This window comes from Rattus norvegicus, chromosome 1 (assembly GCF_036323735.1).
Source record: "Rattus norvegicus strain BN/NHsdMcwi chromosome 1, GRCr8, whole genome shotgun sequence".
Taxonomy (NCBI): Eukaryota; Metazoa; Chordata; class Mammalia; order Rodentia; family Muridae; genus Rattus; species Rattus norvegicus.
Window position 1 is genome coordinate 117,001,429 of NC_086019.1, and position 23,766 is coordinate 117,025,194.

At 40.4% G+C, this 23,766-nt stretch overlaps 1 protein-coding gene across 2 annotated transcripts in view; it reads right to left on the reverse strand.

The window, feature by feature from the left end:
* Positions 1-23,766, reverse strand: part of Gabrg3 (gamma-aminobutyric acid type A receptor subunit gamma 3) — a 623,439-nt gene that overhangs the window by 238,097 nt on the left and 361,576 nt on the right. For both annotated transcript variants that reach the window (XM_017589765.3, NM_024370.3), the window contains exons 4-5: positions 2,513-2,733; positions 943-1,025 (exon numbers count right to left, since the gene is read on the reverse strand). In XM_017589765.3, coding sequence (XP_017445254.1) covers positions 943-1,025; positions 2,513-2,733 — 304 coding nt within the window. The remainder of the gene's footprint in view (positions 1-942; positions 1,026-2,512; positions 2,734-23,766) is intronic.

Below are 23,766 nucleotides of genomic sequence, written 5' to 3' on the forward strand. Positions count from 1 at the left end.
TTTTTAAGCCAAGTCGAGGAGGTCAGTGAAATTCTGTGCTGCATCTTGGATTTCTCTGAACTTAAAACCAATTCTGAAGTTGTGTGTCCCCTGATTCCACAGTCTGTTGGACTGAGACACTCTCAGATTTGCCAGGGATGCTTTATATCCAATTTTAAAGAAAGGCAATAAGGTTTTTTAAATGTCTGTGAGTCATGTATACATATAGAAGTACTTGCAATTACCGCATTTAAACTAAACCACCATAAATTCAAACGGGTGTATTTCCATATTGACCTTTACCAAAAGCTTTGTAAGTTAGCAGATGCATCTGATATTTGATATGTCCTTGTGCGTGTACTCATGCACTTAATGTTAGGAATCATCTAAATCAATCACCATCTGTTTCAGGAGAAATACAAGTACATTCAAGGCGAAGATCTTCACTAAACCCTAAATCTTCAAATATTAAACCTAAAAAAATTGACAAATGATTCCAAAACATAGACATAGTTCATTATTATTGGTCTCCTTGTGGAATGAATGTACCATTAACCTCTGAAATCTGTCAGTGACATCATCAGTAACAGTGTCACTCTCTCCTTAATCAAAGTTACAAAAAGAATAAACAAAAAATAAAACCAATCAAGCAAACACACTAAATGGAAGACAAAACAAAATGTTGTTCTGCAATTTTATGTGTAATGAAGTCTAGATGCCAAAGATGCATCTGTTACTGGTTTTCTCTGGTTGTTTAATAACAGTGCCATCGGGGTTGGGGATTTAGCTCCCCAGTGGTAGAGCGCTTGCTCTGAGTCTGAGGCCCTGGGTTCAGTCCTCAGCTCTGGAAAAAAAAAAGTAACAGTGCCATCAACAATAAGACTGAACACTGGAAACCAGACCCAGCCCAGCTAGATCCAGCCTCAAAGCTCCCATCCAAGTGAAGATCCCCTGTGTACTCACAGCTAGAGAAGGTCAAAGGGCAGGCATGCGCATCCATGGGGAAGTTATGCAGTTGCAGCTGGCACTCTGCATTGATGGTAAGCCTGCAAAAGAGACCAGCATCATTTGAGATCAGCAACAGCATAGCCCAGGCTTCCAAGGTAGGTAAGCCATCAGACATCAGGCTTGAGGGACAGTAATTCCAGGACATTGTCACCCCATGTCAAGACACAGTGTCACCCTCACTATGTTTAATTCAGTAGGGCCCTTCGGTTGTTTTCTTACTGTGGTATTCTGCTTTGCTTTTAAATGTTGAAAGAAAAGTTCCAGTAAAGCTCCAGGAGTTCCTAGAGATGCATGCCAACTGACAGTAGAGGAAAAAAAAAGTGGCTGTTGTTTTCTAAGCCATTGGTTCAATTTGTTCTAATAAAATCCTTCCATTTGAAGCTGGTATGTTGGCCTACACAGGTATTAGGCCAAATCCACTTATTTCCATGACATTTCTTCCTCGGGCACCTCTCTCCATTGCCCCAGGCAGGTGGCAGCTGTCCTATGTGAAGACAGTTTATATTTGCTGTGTATTGACAATCTTATAATCTAGGACCAGCCCGGCTCAGCACTGTTAAACTCAGGATCAGCTTCTTTTCTGAGTCTCCTTCCTAGCCCTTTGTGATTGATGAGAAGCCTGTTACAAATTTCATCTTTCTCAGCTCATTTCATCACCAAACTTCCCTGCTGTGACTCTTTATTGTTCTTTCTGTTGGTCCCTGTTTGGAAATTTACTTCCCTTGGACTTTGATATTACCTTCCCATTTTGATGTGGATATGTGTCTACTGGTGCTATGGAAACTTTAGTACTAGGCATCACAATTTCTCCTCAGTGCCATGATGTCTCATAATTAAAATCTCTATAATGAATACGGAATGAAGGAGAACTTTAGAAGCTACAAAGAAGTCTTAAGGGAGCTTAGGAAAAGGAAAAGTCAAAGGAAGCTGATCTCCCTTAACTTATTGTCAATCTGAAAAGTCTCTCAGCCTTGGAAAAGAGACAGGCAGGTACATAGAAACCTGAAACCTGTATCAGGGTAAGTAAACTGATCACCTTTGTCCTGGTCCTTAATCCTTTTGCCTTTTTTTTAGGAAACAGACCTTTCACATGTAGTTCGAAGGAGCTATCTTTTTAAGGTCCTTCTTTCCTTAGCTACTATGATCTAACTTGCAGAAGAGTCATGTTTTTTCTAGTTAAAGGAATTACTTTCTTTTGAAGTCAAGGTCTGAAGATGTTCACAGAGACATTCAAAGAGGAGTGGGAGACAGCACTCTGAAGAGAACATCCGCCCCGCAGGGATTTCCCATCTTGTGTTTTACTGTAGTCCTTTTTGTTTCATGAAAGCACTTTGGATCCCTGAGCCCATGGAGATTAATATTTGAAACAGAAAGGTCCCTTGTTTTTCATAAGTCCAGCCACTAGTAAATCTATTTCCCTTTGTTTGTGTTTCCTGGGTTGTTGGTATAGCAGCAGAAAATACTATCTTGGATTTCATTAATTGGCAGTTTAAAAAAAAAACAAGAGAGCTATATGGCATTTTACCTTAATGTGTAAAGGATTTTCCCATCATTCCAGATTCTAAGGAGCTGGTTGGGTGTGGTGATCCAGTGAGCCTCTGCTGTTTTAGAGTTTCGAAAGATGGTGTCTGGTATCCATATCAAACCCACCATGTTGCTGTTCAGAGTAAGTATTTTCATTGTGCTGTTGAATCGAAGGCGACTGTCTGTCCAGGTTTGAGCAAAAAATATATCAATTTGGTATTCCTGAAACAGAGAAAAGATACTTTCCCTTAATCTGTGGTCACTCTGAAAAGCCTTTCAGCCTGGGAAAAGAGACAGTCAGATGCCTGGGAACATGAAACCTATGAGATGTTAACAGGGTAGGTGAATTGATCACCTTTGTTCAGCTCCTGAATCCTTTCCTCCTTGTACAAAAGCATCCCTTTTACACAGGCTTCTGAGTTTTAAGGAGGGTGAATTTTAAGATACTTTGCCGTCTTTGCCAAAAGTTTAGTTTTCCTCCATGTTATCATTCCCCTCACTTCTCACTTTGTGAGTAGCTATGTGTGACGTAACGTATTCACATCCACCAAACACTAATTGATATCATCAGCAAAGAGTGTGATGAAATCTTGATGCATTCTTTTACCAAGCTTAAATTGCAATAAGAATATAACCTGGTGTTGGCTGAAGACAGAGCAGAAGACACTTCAGGGTATGATGCAGAGCCAATGCAAATATAAATGATGACAAGGAATAGGAGAACTCTGAGCCAATGTTCTACACAATGAGGAAAATATGTCTCTTTTATAAATGTGTAAAGAGTAAATTAAAGAATGAAATAAAAACCTGAATGCTGTGCAGATAGGGCAGGTTATTTATTAATAGTAGCTCACAAAACAATACATCATTATTCAATTGTCTTCCCAAACAACACACCTGGAATGAGAAGGAAAAAGAAGAGGAAGAGAAGGAAAGAAGGGAAAGAGGAAGAGGAAGAAGAAGAAGAGGAGGACAAAAAAGAGGAGGAAGAAGAAGAAGAGGAGGAGGGGAAGAGGAGGAACAAGAAATAAAGCACACAAAACTGTAATGAAAAGACACAGAAGGCTTGTGGGTGGTGGACTGTGGTTAGGATCATACAATGACTCATTGTTGGTGATGTTCTTTCAGGGTTCACAGGCCCAATATGACTTCACTGTGATGACTAGAGTGTTGGGACAAGGCTGAAAGCACCAAAGAACACTAGGAATGTCTCTACCTGCTCCATCTCAGAGGATGCTTTCCAACCACATTGTGAAGAGTCACCACAGATCTGGGGAAAGGTGGGTTTAGGGGTTGATCTCAAAAGCTTGTTATCTTTCACAGTTTCCCTTATATATTAGACATTATAATTTTGGTGCTTTTGCAGAGCATGAACTCAGTAGCTCTTGGTGAACCAGGTAATTCTCCTTTTGATTGAGCGTCCATGTCTGGGGTTCAGCTAGTGTTATTTTAAACCAATGTATTCCCTACCACTGCTTTACTGCTTTGGCCTAATAGCCCTCAGAGAAGCAGCGCTTACAAGCATGAAAAGTTGTGGTCATCCAACAAATATGACAGATCTTAAGTAAAATAGTGAGTTTTAGGGTCAAAATACCACACACACATACACACACTCACACACAGAGAGAGAGAGAGAGAGAGAGAGAGAGAGAGAGAGAGAGAGAGAGAGAAGAAGAAGAAGAAGAAGAAGAAGAAGAAGAAGAAGAAGGAGAAGGAGAAGGAGAAGGAGAAGGAGAAGGAGAAGGAGAAGGAGAAGGAGAAGGAGAAGGAGAAGGAGAAGGAGAAGAAGAAGGAGAAGAAGAAGAAGAAGAAGAAGAAGAAGAAGAAGAAGAAGAAGAAGAAGAAGAAGAAGAAGAAGAAGAAGAAGAAGAAGAAGAAGAAGAAGGAGAAATGGGATAGAGGCTGGATTCTTCCAATAACCCATAACCAGCTTTGGCATCTATGGGTTGGTTAAACTGAGGCAGGCAGCTGATATGGTGGTCAATACTTAAAGCCACTGATAGTGATTGGCCCAGATACAGATGTGAGCTACTGCCTATAGCAGCCAGTGATTAGATAAATTACTCAGCAGACTTTTCTTTGATGGAGTAAAGCTTAATTTACTGGGGTTGGTACTCCTGTGACCAGTGAAAAAAACTATGAAGTGTTTTAAATCTTTGAGGCTGGTGAGAAAGAAAAGGAAAGAGAGAAAATTCATCCACACATACACATACACACTGAATAGTTGAAGCAAAAGCAGAATTCAATAACTTCATACATACAAATACATACATGCATATTTACACACATACACACATATGCACATGCAAACATCCACAGACAGACATCCACACATCCACACATCCACACATTGAATGGTTAGAGCAAAACTCCATCAAGAAGGCTGTAAGCTTTCCACACATACACATATGTGCATATACAAATATGCATATATACCAAATACCTGGTGAGTGAATGGAACAAAGTTCCAACAACCAGGCTCTGAACATTTCACACGTACATACATATACATACATATATATGCACAATCGGTGAATGGAACAAACACCCAGACAAGCTTTGCATATATACATACACATGGATTTGATGGATGGAACAAAGTTCCAACACAGTCTCATGCAAACTTTAGACATATACATACATACACATAGTTGATGGGTGGAAAGAACAATGTTCCAACAGCTTTATTCTTTCTCCCATGGCTTATATATCCTAGCAAAATCTTTCAAGAAGTATGAAATTACAATGTGATTACATTTTACTTTTCCTCTAGCAAATGAATTTAAAAAACAGTATGTTCTCCAGTACCTTTAAAAGAAATAACTTTACACAGTACAGGTAAAGAAAACAAAATATTCCCAAGAACCTACATTCATTTGTAACTAAGTAATTTGTTATAGATTGACAAAGTGTAAGCAAGCAAGATAGTCTTCTCAGCCAGTTTCTCTTACTGGCTGAAGCAATTTATGATCACAAGTAAAGGAATAATTATTTTGTTATCTAACTTTAAAAGTAATCTTATAAGAATCTTAAAAGAATCACAGATCTAAACATTTATATAAAAATTAGTCATGTCTACTTTAAATCCTCATAACGCATATCTATCTACTCATCAGCAATTCTTATTAAATGATATCAGGAAGCTGAGGGCAAAAATGGATATAAGAAACCAATCATCACTGGTCCAGCCTCAGTGAGAGTCATGTCAGCCTGTGCTGCCATTGTTCTTGCTCCCTGACCACAAAAGTCCCTAGCTCAACTATTAAGAGTGAACTTTCTGAACCTCCAGTTCTTCCCTAAGATAGTCTACAGCAGTGCTGTGGCAAAACATCTTAACCTAGCTTCATTAACAGTTTTATTTTTCCAAATGCTTTCTAGGGGTGATGGTCATAGCTGACAATCTTACATCTCTAAGTTCTTTCCTAGGGTAGTGATTGAATCATTAATCTGTGCAGGCAGGATTACCTTAAAGAGATCAAACATTATTACTGTAAGAGCCCAAGATACTTCCCAGTGAGGGGCTAGAAGCCCCCTTAGAGTTTTCATAGAGTCCTTAGATTAGGAGGGAAGTAAGCAAGCAGAGCAGAACTTCATAACATCATGAACTCTTCAAGACATGTAGATCATGGCCTATGTCTCAACTGAGGTGTACCCATTATGGCTGTGCTAAACAGTAGGCCACATTCCATGAGTTTTAAAGCCATTTGTCATTCCTCTTGCATGAACCTTGGCAATGTGCTGTTCATAGAAAACCAAAAGCTTGTAAATATACACCGGAATTCATGTTTTGAAATTTTCCATTTAAGAGTCTTGTGACTGGAGCATAATTCGGATTAGAAGGAGCCTTGAATGGAGGGCATCCATCATGGCATTCATGGATTTTCAAGAAGATGGGCTGTTAAAATGGTTCAGCAGGAAAAGTTATTGCTGTGCAAGACTGAAGATTTAAGATTGGTCCCAAGAGAGTCTGCACTCCTGAAAGTTGTCTTTTGACTTCCACAGGTAATCTGTGCCCCATAAGGGCCCACATCCACACATATAAAGAGAGAGAGATGGAGATAGAAAATGGAGAGTGGGGGAAAGAGGGAAGGAGAGAAAGGAAGGAAGGAGAAGGCGAAAGGGATATAATAAAAATTATATGCATAATATGTATGCATATACTATTTTGTGTCATGTCTGTTTAGAAACATAGAACAGGACAGAGCACTGTACAGGCCTTCTGAGAAAGGGGAGTTAAGAGCAGAGAAGCTGAGTTTTATGTGAGCATTTGAACAGCCATGGGGGAAAAAGCTGATCAGGAAACTTTCCCTGAAGACTCAATTCAATGTGAACTAACAATTTATCAGGGATTTTGTGATATCTCAGCAAACAGAATGTCATTCTAAAATATCACTGTGTCTCCCATACATTTTCCAACCATGTTTTTATGGATTAATGATTGCTGCCTCCAAAATGCATGTGTGTAACAGGTTGATCCTAACCCAGAAGTACAAAAGGCAGAGTATGAAGTAGAAGTAACTCAGTAAATGTGTGTGTGTGTGTGTGTGTGTGTGTGTGTGTGTGTGTGTGTGTGTATACTGTTCCCTTTCATATAGTCTCTCATTTCCTGGATGATTAAAAACAAGGAAATTAAACTAAAAAGAACTGGATGGCTGCATATAGAATTATCTAAATAAATCCAAACTTATCACCCAGCACAAAACTCAACTCCAAATGTATTAAAGACCTAAGAATAAGGCTCGATCCACTGAATCTGATGACGAACAAAGTGGGGAAGAGTCTTAAACTCATTGGCACAAGAAAATAGTTTCTGAACAGAACAGCAATAGACTAAGAATAGCAATTAATGAATGGGGCCTCACCTGCTGTGGAGGCACTTGAAAGACAAAGGCAGGTAAATCTCTGAGTTCAAGACCAACCTGGTCTACAAAACAAGTTCTAGGACAGTTTTGGCTACACAAAGAATACCTGTCTCAAAAACCAAACCAAACCAAACTAACCAAACAAGCAAACAGGCACGCAAACAAATAACTCACATAAGTGGGACCTCATGAAACTGAAAATCTGCATGGCAAAAGATATGGTCATCCTGCTAAAGTGGCAGCATATGGAATGGAAAAAGACTTTTGCCGCCTAGAAATCTGGTATAGGGTTAATATCCAAAATATATAAAGAAATAAACAACTTCACATCAAGAAAACAAATAACCCAGCTTAAAATTGAGTACAGATTTAAACAGAGAATTCTCAAAACAGGAAATTCAAATGACTGAGAATTTCTTAAAGAAATGTTCAACATCCATAGTCAACAGGGAAATGCAAATCAAAATTACTCTGAGATTTCATATTACATCAGTCAGAAGGGCTAAGATCAATAAAACAAATGACTGAAGCTTATGCTGGTGAATATATGGGGCAAGGGAAGCACTCATCCATTGTTGGTAGGAGTGCAAATTAGTATGGAAATCAGTGTTCCTCAGGAAGCTTGGAATCAATCTATTTCAAGATCCATCTGTACCACTCTTGGGCATATACCCAAAGGATGCTTTCTCCTGTTACACAGACACTTGCTCAACCATATTCATTGATGCTGTATTCTTAATAGCCTGAAATTAGAAACAACCAAGATGTCTATCAGTGGGTGAATCGATTAAAATAAAATATATTGAATTTATACAATAGGATATTACTCAACAGTTTAAAAATAAAATCATAAAATTTATAGGTAAATGAATGAAGTTAGAAAAAATATATTGAGTAAGGTAACCCAGACCCAGATAGACAAATATGGCATATATTCACATATATTCACATATATTCTGATACTAGCAATTAAGTCATTGATAAGCAAACTACAATTCATATAACCACAGATGTTACAAACAGAATAAGGGACTAGGAGGGGAAAATGGATCTCCTTTGGAGGAAAAAATAGAATTAGTAGTTTGCAAACTTCTTAGTGATTCAACCCCTTTAATACATTTCCTTATGTTCTGGTGACCTCCAAGATAAAAATATTTTGTTGCTACTTCATAACTATAATTTAACTAAGTTTACATCATGGAAATGTATGTCTTATGTGACCCCCATTCGAAAAGGATTGTTTGACCCATAAAATACTCATGACCCACAGGCTGAGAACTATTTGAATAGATAGTTATGGGTGAATTAGAGAGGGTATTAAATGGAGGGGTCATATGGGGAAAGGGAGGGAACACAGAATTGAGATAGGAAATATGGGGAAAGACAGCTAAACTAAGGGTCATTTCAGTGGCCATATAGAAACCTAATATAGTAGAAGCTTTCTAAAATATATACAAATAAGAAAGCAAACTAAATGAAATCATGAAATAATGTAGAAGACAGGAGTCCCAACCAGACATTTCTTATCACCAAATGAAACTTCTAGTACCAGAAATGGGTTAACATCTGATAGAGTTCCTAGCCAAAGGAGTCCATGGGAAGCCTCAAACAACCCAGACTATTGCTATTGGTTCTCTCCACAGTCTGATGGTATGGCTCTATAGCTGAAGACAACACTTACACAATTCATGGAACACTGAAGTCAAGCTGCTGTCTACCTAGGGCCTCCATCCTTACTAACGAGTGCTTCTGGTACTGGAGCACTATGGAGAAAGGTAAACACCAATTTATCCATGAAATCTTCAATACAAGTCTACAATAGTAACCTGCCTATAAAATACACTGATAGAGTTAGTGGCACAAAGCTTGTGAGAACAGCCAACCAATATCTGATTTGAATTGAGGCCCACTCTATGAGCTAGAACCCATAGCTGTTTAGGTGGCCAGGAAGCTGAGACTAGATAGGTCATAAATCTAGGGTAAACACTCTTCTGCTTAAAGAACATAGGAATAAGATATCTCCTCATGACATTCTACTATACTCATAGACTCATGACTTTTACATCCATCATCAAAAATGCTTCCTCCAGCAGCTGATGGGAACAGATATAGAGACCTTCAGGCAGAAAATATGCAGAGAGTGAGAGACCTTAGAGACCTCAGCCCTAAACAATACATCTCCATCGAATCCCTCTCCTCAGACTTCAAAGAATGCTGAGAAAGAGGAGGCAGAAAGAGTATAAGATCTAGAGGGGATAGCAGACACCAAGGCATCAAGACCTTCTGTACACCACAGGGATGGTGCTCCTATGAACTCACAGATTCCATGGCAGTATGTACAGTGTCTGTACCATATGCGATTCTAGAAATGAAAGGAAAAGTAGAAACAAGCTCCCACCCCTGGAACAGAACTTATCTCCAGTTGGTAAATTCACTCAAAGGAAAAATTAATTTTCACCAAAGGTACCTCACTGGGCAAACAAACGACTCTTTAGGATAGGCTACATGCTCAGCAGTAGGTAGTCAACAAGAAATGAAATTAACAGCATTATAGGAGAGCCTTTGTCTCATAACGTTGAATCAGAGCAATTATGTTTATTTACCATACAGGTCCTTTGCATGTATATTATGCTTCTGTTTGGTGTTTTTATGAATTTCCATTTGTGTAAACATATTTGTCTCTATATCAAGATGCATTTCTTAAGCTTTAAAATGATTTTTAAGTTTGTTGGTTTTGTCCTATTCCAATTTGCTTTTATTTTATTTTATTTTAATTATACCTTAGATGCCTGTTTGGTCTTTAATGAGAGACAGAAAGGGGGTGGGATCAGATGGACGGGGAGGTATGGAGGAACTGGAAAAAATAGAGGGGGAACTGTAATTAGAATATTGTATGGGAAAACATTTTCTATGAAGAAAAACAATAAAAATTTGACTGACATGGGCTCATGAACTTGAGACAAAAAGCTAGGAGCTTGGTGACAGTGACGGGTTAAGCACATCTGTGATAAGGCAGAACGAATGTCTAATGAGCATGTAGCTCTTTGAGCAGAGGTGGGAAAGGTTAATTAGCACATATTGAGTACCATGACTGTGCTTAGAAACTTATCATGGGAGAAAATTACCCCAGAACAGAAGTAGGGAATTGGAAAGCACTTGTGAAAGAGAAAGCTAGCACAGAGCCTAGCTGGGTAGACAGCAGCAACAGCCCTCACCCCATCAGGGCACAATCATCTAGAGCTACACCCAAGCATCCAGGGCCTGAGCATCAGTTACACAGAGACAGCAACCCCCCTCTGAACTCCTTCAGTAAGTATACTCAGTGGCTCTCTGCAATATCTAAAGGAAAAAAAAAGATTTAAGGGAGTGTGGTTCCTCTATTGAGAGACGACACAGCCACTCTTCCTGTGTAGTCAGCCCTCCTTACTCCACATCTAGAAATGACTAAGCATGGTGGAAAGAAAAGATTGAGCATGTACTGAACACATACAGAGTGTTGTGTCATGGTTCCCTAAATGATACAACATAACTAACTAGGCAGCATCTGTAGTGCTTGGTATTATGAGTCACTCAGAGGTGATTAAAAGTACATGGGAGGACTGCCTGGGCTGTATACAAGTGGTATTATGAGTCACTCAGAGGTGATTAAAAGTACATGGGAGGACTGCCTGGGCTGTATACAAGTGTTAGAGAACTTTACACTAGGGACATCTGTGGACTTCAGTATGTAAAGTACTTCTTTACATATGAATACATATGTACTGAGGGGAGGCTATGTATAATTTTGAATGAAAAGAAGGAAAATGAGGGGTACTGGGGAGGCAACCACAAGCACATACATGCCATCTCAGTGCCATATGGAGGAAGAACATGCCACTATAGCTGGGTGCAGGTAGACTTAGCTCTACCTGTACATTCTCATCTTTCATGGTCAGACAGCAGCCTGGAAACAACGCCTCAGATTCTGAAGGAGGACAACTTTCTACTGTCCAAATTGCAACAGCCAAATGGGTTAATGAAAAAACATCCCAACAATGATGACAAGAGTATGGGAGGAAATAATACCAAGAGTCTTACCCAAGGGCAGAATTGTAAGGCACCCAAGAAACTAGTGATATAGTCCCACTAGAACCCTCCCAGAGGGGCTCATGAGTGTGACAGTGGTTGGATTGTTATGCTCTGGCCATTTCTATTTTAGTGCACATATTATGGCGGGAGGGGGGCAAAGCTTAGGGAATTCTTGGCTTACAGGTCAAAAAAGGCCATGTGTGGACTTGATTCATGCAGCTGTGGGTTCCAGCATATCTCACACAGCCAACCCTGCAGGTGTTCATCTTATGTACAACACAACAGAGTGCAAGAAGAACCTCTGCCCTTTCTCCTATGGATCCATCGACAGATGACTCAGAAACACCAAATACAATACAAGCGTTGCACTAGAATAACTGTCTCCTGAAAGGCTTCATCGAGCAGCAGATAGAGGCAGATGCAGAGACCCACATGTGAACGTCAGGCAGAGAGAGCATGGGAAGCCTTGTGGAAGAGTGGGGGATAAAAATTGAGCAATGAGCAAGCCAGAGGGATCATTGACACCACAAAAAACAAAACAAAACAAAACAGCAACAAAAACCCTACAGAGTCATGTAACTTGGGCCTGTGGGAGCTCACAGAGACTGGGCTACCAATTATGGAGCATGAAAAGACTGGATCTAAGTAAGCCCTGTACACATTTATAACAAACGCAGCTTGATTTTTATGCAGAACTCTTAACAGTGGAGTGGGGGCTGTCTCAGTCCTTGTTGCCTGCCATTGGATCCACTTCCCCCATCAGGACTGCCTGGTTGGGCCTCAGTGGGAGAGGATGTACCTAGTCCTGCTGGGACTAGATGTCCCAGGTTGGGGTGGTAACCAAGCAGGGAGGAGCTTCCCCTTTTCCTCAGACAATGGGAGGGGACAATATCAGGGGAGAGATTTGCAAATGTGAGACAAGGAAGAGAGGAAGGAGGGGGCTGTGATCAGGATGTAAGTGATTAAAATAAATTATTAAAAAGAGCTTATAGTATATTGTTTAGGAAATACTAATAAGAAGAAAGCCATTATGTCTTCCATCCAGATGCATGTACTACAGGCATAGGTGCATAGTGCCTAAAGGGACCAAGAGGACCATTGAACAGCCAATGAACCCTGGAGAACACTGGGGAAATGAAGTAGTCATCACAGTGTGGGTGGTCTACATAATACCACATTATTGGACTCAGCATGGTACTTAGCACACAGCAAATTAAAATACTGCCTTTTGGAACTACATATGATTCTTATAAAAATGTATTTGCTCTGCTGTTGGTTGAAGATGCAGATGGAGTGGCCATAGATGCAAAGGATCAAATGAAGATATAACCTTGACCTTTGACTTGGCTTTGATTTTGCCTCCCTTGAAGAATAGAGATGCCTATTTTCTCTGATAGATAAGGAATATCCACCAGCTGGATACAGAACACACTTCTCACTGGACTTTTGCCAAGCTGTGCAGCTCTCCTCCTTCAATCAAGTAGAGGACCTGCTTCCCCTGTGGTATGGACATGATCTCTTCACTTATCTTAAATTGAGACGTGAGAGTGTTAGGTATGGCATTTTGTTTGGGGGTGGGTACTTAAAGAGCCTCCTTGGACTCCCCTCATGAACCTGCACAGATAGTAGCTCTCCAGACAAAAGCTAGACACAGTGTGAGCAATGTTTTCCAGATGATTCATGAGAAACATAAATTCCAGCCTGCTTCACTAACACATAGTGTTAGAAGCAAGCCCATAGGATGTGAAGTTTACAGACATGGAAGGGCCTCATTAAGCAGGTAACTTACTGGGAATTTCTAAACGTGGTGTTCAGTAGCCCATGTTGATAGGTACTGGTCAAGATCGCACCCAGCAGAATAGGCAAGACATTGCTCAGCACCTCTGGTTCTTTGAATGAGATTGGCCCCCATGGGTTCCTATATTTGTGTGTTTAGTTCCCAGTCAATAGACTGTTGTGGAAGAATTAGGAGATGGTGTGGGTCCCCATTCCACCCTGCCTCTAGGCCTTGTCATTAGGGATGCCCAAGTGCAGGGGACTCAGACACAAGTTACCTGGCAAGGTCCACTGTCCCACAGCGTAGAGGCTTGTGGGAATAGGTGTGGCCTTGTTGGAAGAGGTAAGTCACTAGGGGTTTTGAAACCTCAAAGCCCGTATCAGGTCCTTCCTCTCTCTTTCTTTCCCTTCATCTACTCCCCCTCTCCCCCTGTTGCCTGTGAGTCAGGATATAGGTGTCAGCTACTTCTCCAGCACCATTCTTGCCTTCTTCCATGCTTCCTGCCATGATGATGATAGACTAACCATATGAAACTATAAGACACATGGTAGAGAGACCTCACCACCTGGTCAGGTGGGCACTCCTGAGGCTGCAGAGCGGAAGAGACCACCAACACTGCCCACCTCTGCCCACATCCCTGGCCCAAGAGGAAACTGTATAAGGCCTCTGGGTTCCCGTGGGGGAGGGCCCAGGAGCGGCAGGAACCCTGCGCCTGAGACACCGCCGGAACCTGAAGGAACAGACCAGATAAACAGTTCTCTGCACACAAATCCCGTGGGAGGGAGAGCTAAACCTACAGAGAGGCAGACATGCCTGGGAAACCAGAAGAGACTGCACTCTGCACACATCTCAGACGCCAGAGGAAAACACCAAACGCCATCTGGAACCCTGGTGCACAGAGGCTCCCGGAAAGAGTGACTCAGATCTTCCTGGTTTCTGCCGCCGCGGATAGGTCGCAGGCAGTACCCCACGAGCAAACTTGAGCCTCGGGACCACAGGTAAGACTAACCTTTCTGCTGCAAGAGACCTGCCTGGTGAACACCAGACACAGGCCCACAGGAACAGTTGAAGACCTGTAGATAGGAAAAACTACACGCCCGAAAGCAGAACACTCTGTCCCCATAACTGGCTGAAAGAAAACAGGAAAACAGGTCTACAGCACTCTTGACACACAGGCTTATAGGACAGTCTAGCCACTGTCAGAAGTAGCAGAACAAAGTAACACTAGAGATAATCTGATGGCGAGAGTCAAGCGCAGGAACCCAAGCAACAGAAACCAAGACTACATGGCATCATCGGAGCCCAATTCTCCCACCAAAGCAAACACGGAATATCCAAACACACCAGAAAAGCAAGATCTAGTTTCAAAATCATATTTGATCATGATGCTGGAGGACTTCAAGAAAGACATGAAGAACTCCCTTAGAGAACAAGTAGAAGCCTACAGAGAGGAATCGCAAAAATCCCTGAAAGAATTCCAGGAAATCATAATTAAACAAGTAGAAGCCCATAGAGAGGAGTCACAAAAATCCCTGAAAGAATTCCAGGAAAACACAATCAAATATTGAAGGAATGAAAAATGGAAATAGAAGCAATCAAGAAAGAACACATGGAAACAACCCTGGATATAGAAAACCAAAAGAAGAGACAAGGAGCTATAGATACGAGCTTCACCAACAGAATACAAGAGATGGAAGAGAGAATCTCAGGAGCAGAAGATTCCATAGAAATCATTGATTCAACTGTCAAAGATAATGTAAAGCGGAAAAAACTACTGGTCCAAAACATACAGGAAATCCAGGACTCAATGAGAAGATCAAACCTGAGGATAATAGGTATAGAAGAGAGTGAAGACTCCCAGCTCAAAGGACCAGTAAATATCTTCAACAAAATCATAGAAGAAAACTTCCCTAACCTAAAAAAAGAGATACCCATAGGCATACAAGAAGCCTACAGAACTCCAAATAGATTGGACCAGAAAAGAAACACCTCCCGTCACATAATTGTCAAAACACCAAACGCACAAAATAAAGAAAGAATATTAAAAGCAGTAAGGGAAAAAGGTCAAGTAACATATAAAGGCAGACCTATCAGAATTACACCAGACTTTTCGCCAGAAACTATGAAGGCCAGAAGATCCTGGACAGATGTCATACAGACCCTAAGAGAACACAAATGCCAGCCCAGGTTACTGTATCCTGCAAGACTCTCAATTAACATAGATGGAGAAACCAAGATATTCCATGACAAAACCAAATTTACACAATATCTTTCTACAAATCCAGCACTACAAAGGATAATAAATGGTAAAGCCCAACATAAGGAGGCAAGCTATACCCTAGAAGAAGCAAGAAACTAATCGTCTTGGCAACAAAACAAAGAGAAGAAAAGCACACAAACATAACCTCACATCCAAATATGGATATAACAGGAAGCAATAATCACTATTCCTTATTATCTCTCAACATCAATGGCCTCAACTCCCCAATAAAAAGACATAGATTAACAAACTGGATACGCAACGAGGACCCTGCATTCTGCTGCCTACAGGGAACACACCTCAGAGACAAAGACAGACACTACCTCAGAGTGAAAGACTGGAAAACAACTTTCCAAGCAAATGGTCAGAAGAAGCAAGCTGGAGTAGCCATTCTAATATCAAATAAAATCAATTTCCAACTAAAATTCTTCAAAAAAGATAAGGAAGGACACTTCATATTCATCTATTATATGTAAGTACACTGTAGCTGTCTTCAGATACACCAGAAGAGGGCATCGGATCTCTTTACAGATGGTTGTGAGCCATCATGTGGTTGCTGGGAATTGAACTCAGGACCTCTGGAAGAGCAGTCGGGTGCTCTTAACCACTGAGCCATCTCTCCAGCCCATCACTTCATATTCATCAAAGGAAAAATCCACCAAGATGAACTCTCAATCCTAAATATCTATGCCCCAAATACAAGGGCACCTACATACGTAAAAGAAACCTTACTAAAGCTCAAAACACACATTGCACCTCACACAATAATAGTAGGAGACTTCAACACCCCACTCTCATCAATGGACAGATCATGGAAACAGAAATTAAACAGAGATGTAGACAGTCTAAGAGAAGTCATGAGCCAAATGGACTTAACAGATATTTACAGAACATTCTATCCTAAAGCAAAAGGATATACCTTCTTCTCAGCTCCTCATGGTACTTTCTCCAAAATTGACCATATAATTGGTCAAAAAACGGGCCTCGACAGGTACAGAAAGATAGAAATAATCCCATGCGTGCTATCGACCACCACGGCCTAAAACTGGTCTTCAATATCAATAAGGGAAGAATGCCCACATATACGTGGAAATTGAACAGTGCTCTACTCAATGATAACCAGGTCAAGGAAGAAATAAAGAAAGCAATTAAAGACTTTTTAGAATTAAATGAAAATGAAGGTACAACATACCCAAACTTATGGGACACAATGAAAGCTGTGCTAAGAGGAAAACTCATAGCGCTGAGTGTCTACAGAAAGAAAGAGGAAAGAGCATATGTCAGCAGCTTGACAGCACACCTAAGATCTCTAGAACAAAAAGAAGCAAATACACCCAGGAGGAGTAGAAAGCAGGAAATAATCAAACTCAGAGCTGAAATCAAGCAAGTAGAAACAAAAAGGACCATAGAAAGAATCAACAGAACCAAAAGTTGGTTCTTTGAGAAAATCAACAAGATAGATAAACCCTTAGCCAGACTAACGAGAGGACACAGAGAGTGTATCCAAATTAACAAAATCAGAAATGAAAAGGGAGACATAACAACAGATTCAGAGGAAATTCAAAAAATCATCAGATCTTACTATAAAAGCCTATATTCAACAAAACTTGAAAATCTGCAGGAAATGGACAATTTCCTAGACAGATACCAGGCACCAAAGTTAAATCAGGAACAGATAAACCAGATAAACAACCCCATAACTCCTAAGGAAATAGAAGCAGTCATTAAAGGTCTCCCAACCAAAAAGAGCCCAGGTCCAGACGGCTTTAGTGCAGAATTCTATCAGACCTTCATAGAAGACCTGGTACCAATATTGTCCAAACTATTCCACAAAATTGAAACAGATGGATCACTACCGAATACCTTCTACGAAGCCACAATTACTCTTATACCTAAACCACACAAAGACCCAACAAACAAAGAGAACTTCAGACCAATTTCCCTTATGAATATCGACGCAAAAATACTCAATAAAAGAAAGAAATTAAAAACTTTTTAGAATTTAATGAAAATGAAGGTACAACATACCCAAACTTATGGGACACAATGAAAGCTGTGCTAAGAGGAAAACTCATAGCGCTGAGTGCCTGCAGAAAGAAACAGGAAAAAGCATATGTCAGCAGCTTGACAGCACACCTAAAAGATCTAGAACAAAAAGAAGCAAATACACCCAGGAGGAGTAGAAGGCAGGAAATAATCAAACTCAGAGCTGAAATCAAGCAAGTAGAAACAAAAAGGACCATAGAAAGAATCAACAGAACCAAAAGTTGGTTCTTTGAGAAAATCAACAAGATAGATAAACCCTTAGCCAGACTAACGAGAGGACACAGAGAGTGCGTCCAAATTAACAAAATCAGAAATGAAAAGGGAGACATAACAACAGATTCAGAGGAAATTCAAAAAATCATCAGATCTTACTACAAAAACCTATATTCAACAAAACTTGAAAATCTGCAGGAAATGGACAATTTCCTAGACAGATACCAGGTACCGAAGTTAAATCAGGAACAGATAAACCAGTTAAACAACCCCATAACTCCTAAGGAAATAGAAGCAGTCATTAAAGGTCTCCCAACCAAAAAGAGCCCAGGTCCAGACGGGTTTAGTGCAGAATTCTATCAAACTTTCATAGAAGACCTCATACCAATATTATCCAAACTATTCCACAAAATTGAAACAGATGGATCACTACCGAATACCTTCTACGAAGCCACAATTACACTTATACCTAAACCACACAAAGACACAACAAAGAAAGAGAACTTCAGACCAATTTCCCTTATGAATATCGACGCAAAAATACTCAACAAAATTCTGGCAAACCGAATCCAAGAGCACATCAAAACAATCATCCACCATGATCAAGTAGGCTTCATCCCAGGCATGCAGGGATGGTTTAATATACGGAAAACCATCAACGTGATCCATTATATAAACAAACTGAAAGAACAAAACCACATGATCATTTCATTAGATGCTGAGAAAGCATTTGACAAAATTCAACACCCCTTCATGATAAAAGTCCTGGAAAGAATAGGAATTCGAGGCCCATACCTGAACATGGTAAAAGCCATATACAGCAAACCAGTTGCTAACATTAAACTAAATGGAGAGAAACTTGAAGCAATCCCACTAAAATCAGGGACTAGCAAGGCTGCCCACTCTCTCCCTACTTATTCAATATAGTTCTTGGAGTTCTAGCCAGAGCAATCAGACAACAAAAGGATGTCAAGCGGATACAGAACGGAAAAGAAGAAGTCAAAATATCACTATTTGCAGATGATATGATAGTATATTTAAGTGATCCCAAAAGTTCCACCAGAGAACTACTAAAGCTGATAAACAACTTCAGCAAAGTGGCTGGGTATAAAATTAACTCAAATAAATCAGTTGCCTTCCTCTATACAAAAGAGAAACAAGCCGAGAAAGAAATTAGGGAAATGACACCCTTAATAATAGACCCAAATAATATAAAGTTACTCAGTGTGACTTTAACAAAGCAAGTAAAAGATCTGTACAATAAGAACTTCAAGACACTGAAGAAGGAAATTGAAGAAGACCTCAGAAGATGGAAAGATCTCCCATGTTCATGGATTGGCAGGATTAATATAGTAAAAATGGCCATTTTACCAAAAGCAATCTACAGATTCAATGCAATCCCCATCAAAATACCAATCCAATTCTTCAAAGAGTTAGACAGAACAATTTGCAAATTCACCTGGAATAACAAAAAACCCAGGATAGCTAAAGCTATCCTCAACAATGAAAGGACTTCAGGGGGAATCACTATCCCTGAACTCAAGCAGTATTACAGAGCAATAGTGATAAAAACTGCATGGTATTGGTACAGAGACAGACAGATAGACCAATGGAATAGAATTGAAGACCCAGAAATGAACCCACACACATATGGTCACTTGATTTTTGACAAAGGAGCCAAAACCATCCAATGGAAAAAAGATAGCATTTTCAGCAAATGGTGCTGGTTCAACTGGAGGTCAACATGTAGAAGAATGCAGATCGATCCATGCTTATCACCCTGTACAAAGCTTAAGTCCAAGTGGATCAAGGACCTCCACATCAAAGCAGACACACTCAAACTAATAGAAGAAAAACGAGGGAAGCATCTGGAACACATGGGCACTGGAAAAAATTTCCTGAACAAAACACCAATGGCTTACGCTCTAAGATCAAGAATTGACAAATGGGATCTCATAAAACTGCAAAGCTTCTGTAAGGCAAAGGACACTGTGGTTAGGACAAAACGGCAACCAACAGATTGGGAAAAGATCTTTACCAATCCTACAACAGATAGAGGCCTTATATCCAAAATATACAAAGAACTCAAGAAGTTAGACCACAGGGAAACAAATAACCCTATTAAAAATGGGGCTCAGAGCTAAACAAAGAATTCACAGCTGAGGAATGCCGAATGGCGGAGAAACACCTAAAGAAATGTTCAACATCTTTAGTCATAAGGCAAATGCAAATCAAAACAACCCTGAGATTTCACCTCACACCAGTGAGAATGGCTAAGATCAAAAACTCAGGGGACAACAGATGCTGGCGAGGATGTGGAGAAAGAGGAACACTCCTCCATTGTTGGTGGGATTGCAAACTGGTACAACCATTCTGGAAATCAGTCTGGAGGATCCTCAGAAAATTGGACATTGAATTGCCTGAGGATCCAGCTATACCTATCTTGGGCATATACCCAAAAGATGTCCCAACATATAAAAAAGACACGTGCTCCACTATGTTCATTGCAGCCTTATTTATAATAGCCAGAAGCTGGAAAGAACCCAGATGCCCTTCAACAGAGGAATGGATACAGAAAATGTGGTACATCTACACAATCGAATATTACTCAGCTATCAAAAACAACGACTTTATGAAATTCGTAGGCAAATGGCTGGAACTGGAAAATATCATCCTGAGTGAGCTAACCCAAACACAGAAAGACATACATGGTATGCACTCACTGATAAGTGGCTATTAGCCCAAAAGCTTGAATTACCCTAAATGCCTAGAACAAATGAAACTCAAGACAGATGATCAAAATGTGAATGGTTCACTCCTTCTTTAAAAGGGGAACAAGAATACCCTTGGCAGGGAAGAGAGAGGCAAAGATTAAAACAGAGACTGAAGGAACACCCATTCAGAGTCTGCCCCACATGTGGCCCATGCATATACAGCCTTCCAATTAGATAAGATGGATGAAGCAAAGAAGTGCAGACCGACAGGAGCCGGATGTAGATCGCTCCTGAGAGACACAGCCAGAATACAGCAAATACAGAGGCGAATGCCAGCAGCAAACCACTGAACTGAGAATAGGACCCCCGTTGAAGGAATCAGAGAAAGAACTGGAAGAGCTTGAAGAGGCTCGAGACCCCATATGTACAACAATGCCAAGCAACCAGAGCTTCCAGGGACTAAGCCACTACCTAAAGACTATACATGGACTGACCCTGGACTCTGACCTCATAGGTAGCAATGAATATCCTAGTAAGAGCACCAGTGGAAGCTGGGGAGGGGAACACCGATAAGAAAGGGGAGGGGGGAGGGGGATGTTTGCCCGGAAACTGGGAAAGGGAATAACACTCGAAATGTATATAAGAAATACTCAAGTTAATAATAAAAAAAAAATTCTGGCAAACCGAATCCAAGAGCACATCAAAACAATCATCCACCATGACCAAGTACGCTTCATCCCAGGCATGCAGGGATGGTTTAATATACGGAAAACCATCAACGTGATCCATTATATAAACAAACTGAAAGAACAAAACCACATGATCATTTCATTAGATGCTGAGAAAGCTTTTGACAAAATTCAACACCCCTTCATGATAAAAGTCCTGGAAAGAATAGGAATTCAAGGCCCATACCTAAACATAGTAAAAGCCATATACAGCAAACCAGTTGTTACCATTAAACTAAATGGAGAGAAACTTGAAGCAATCCCACTAAAATCAGGGACTAGACAAGGCTGCCCACTCTCTCCCTACTTTTTCAATATAGTTCTTGAAGTTCTAGCCAGAGCAAGCAGACAACAAAAGGAGGACACGGGGATACAGATCGGAAAAGAAGAAGTCAAAATATCACTATTTGCAGATGATATGATAGTATATTTAAGTGATCCCAAAAGTTCCACCAGAGAACTACTAAAGCTGATAAACAACTTCAGCAAAGTGGCTGGGTATAAAATTATCTCAAATAAATCAGTAGCCTTCCTCTACACAAAAGAGAAACAAGCCGAGAAAGAAATTAGGGAAACGACACCCTTCCTAATAAACCCAAATAATATAAAGTACCTCAGTGTGACTTTAACCAAGCAAGTAAAAGATTTGTACAACAAGAACTTCAAGACTCTGAAGAAAGAAATTGAAGAAGACCTCAGAAGATGGAAAGATCTCCCATGTTCATGGATTGGCAGGATTAATATAGTAAAAATGGCCATTTTACCAAAAGCAATCTACAGATTCAATGCAATCCTCATCAAAATACCAATCCAATTCTTCAAAGAGTTAGACAGAACAATTTGCAAATTCATCTGGAATAACAAAAAACTCAGGATAGCTAAAACTATCCTCAACAATAAAAGGACTTCAGGGGGAATCACTATCCCTGAACTCAAGCAGTATTACAGAGCAATAGTGATAAAAACTGCACGATATTGGTACAGAGACAGACAGATAGACCAATGGAATAGAATTGAAGACCCAGAAATGAACCCACACACCTATGGTCACTTGATTTTTGACAAAGGAGCCAAAACCATCAAATGGAAAAAAGATAGCATTTTCAGCAAATGGTGCTGGTTCAACTGGAGGTCAACATGTAGAAGAATGCAGATCGATCCATGCTTATCACCCTGTACAAAGCTTAAGTCCAAGTGGATCAAGGACCTCCACATCAAACCTGATACACTCAAACTAATAGAAGAAAAACTAGGGAAGCATCTGGAACACATGGGCACTGGAAAAAATTTCCTGAACAAAACACCAATGGCTTATGCTCTAAGATCAAGAATCAACAAATGGGATCTCATAAAACTGCAAAGCTTCTGTAAGGCAAAGGACACTGTGGTTAGCACAAAACGGCAACCAAAAGAGTGGGAAAAGATCTTTACCAATCCTATAACAGATAGAGGCCTTATATCCAAAATATACAAAGAACTCAAGAAGTTAGACCGCAGGGAGACAAATAACCCTATTAAAAATGGGGTTCAGAGCTAAACAAAGAATTCACAGCTGAGGAATGCCGAATGGCTGAGAAACACCTAAAGAAATGTTCAACATCTTTAGTCATAAGGCAAATGCAAATCAAAACAACCCTGAGATTTCACCTCACACCAGTAAGAATGGCTAAGATCAAAAACTCAGGTGACAGCAAATGCTGGCGAGGATGCGGAGAAAGAGGAACACTCCTCCATTGTTGGTGGGATTGCAGACTGGTACAACCATTCTGGAAATCAGTTTGGAGCTTCCTCAGAAAATTGGACATTGAACTGCCTGAGGATCCAGCTATACCTCTCTTGGGCATATACCCAAAAGATGCCCCAACATATAAAAAAGACACCTGCTCCACTATGTTCATCACAGCCTTATCTATAATAGCCAGAAGCTGGAAAGAACCCAGATGCCCTTCAACAGAGGAATGGATACCGAAATGTGGTACATCTACACAATGGAATATTACTCAGCTATCAAAAACAATGACTTTATGAAATTCGTAGGCAAATGGTTGGAACTGGAAAATATCATCCTGAGTGAGGTTACCCAATCACAGAAAAACACACATGGTATGCACTCATTGATAAGTGGCTATTAGCCCAAATGCTTGAATTACCCTAGATGCCTAGAGCAAATGAAACTCAAGACGGATGATCAAAATGTGAATACTTCACTCCTTCTTTAAAAGGGGAACAAGAATACCCTGGCAGGGAATAGAGAGGTAAAGATTAAAACAGACACAGAAGGAACACCCATTCATAGCCTGCCCCACATGTGGCCCATGCATATTCAGCCATCCAATTAGACAAGATGGATGAAGCAAAGAAGTGCAGGCCGACAGGAGCCGGATGTAGATCTCTCGCGAGTGACACAGCCAGAATACAGCAAACACAGAGGCGTATGCCAGCAGCAAACCACTGAATTGAGTATAGGACCCCCGTTGAAGGAATCAGAGAAAGAACTGGAAGAGCTTGAAGGGGCTCGAGACCCCATATGTACAACAATGCCAAGCAACCAGAGCTTCCAGGGACTAAGCCACTACCTAAAGACTAT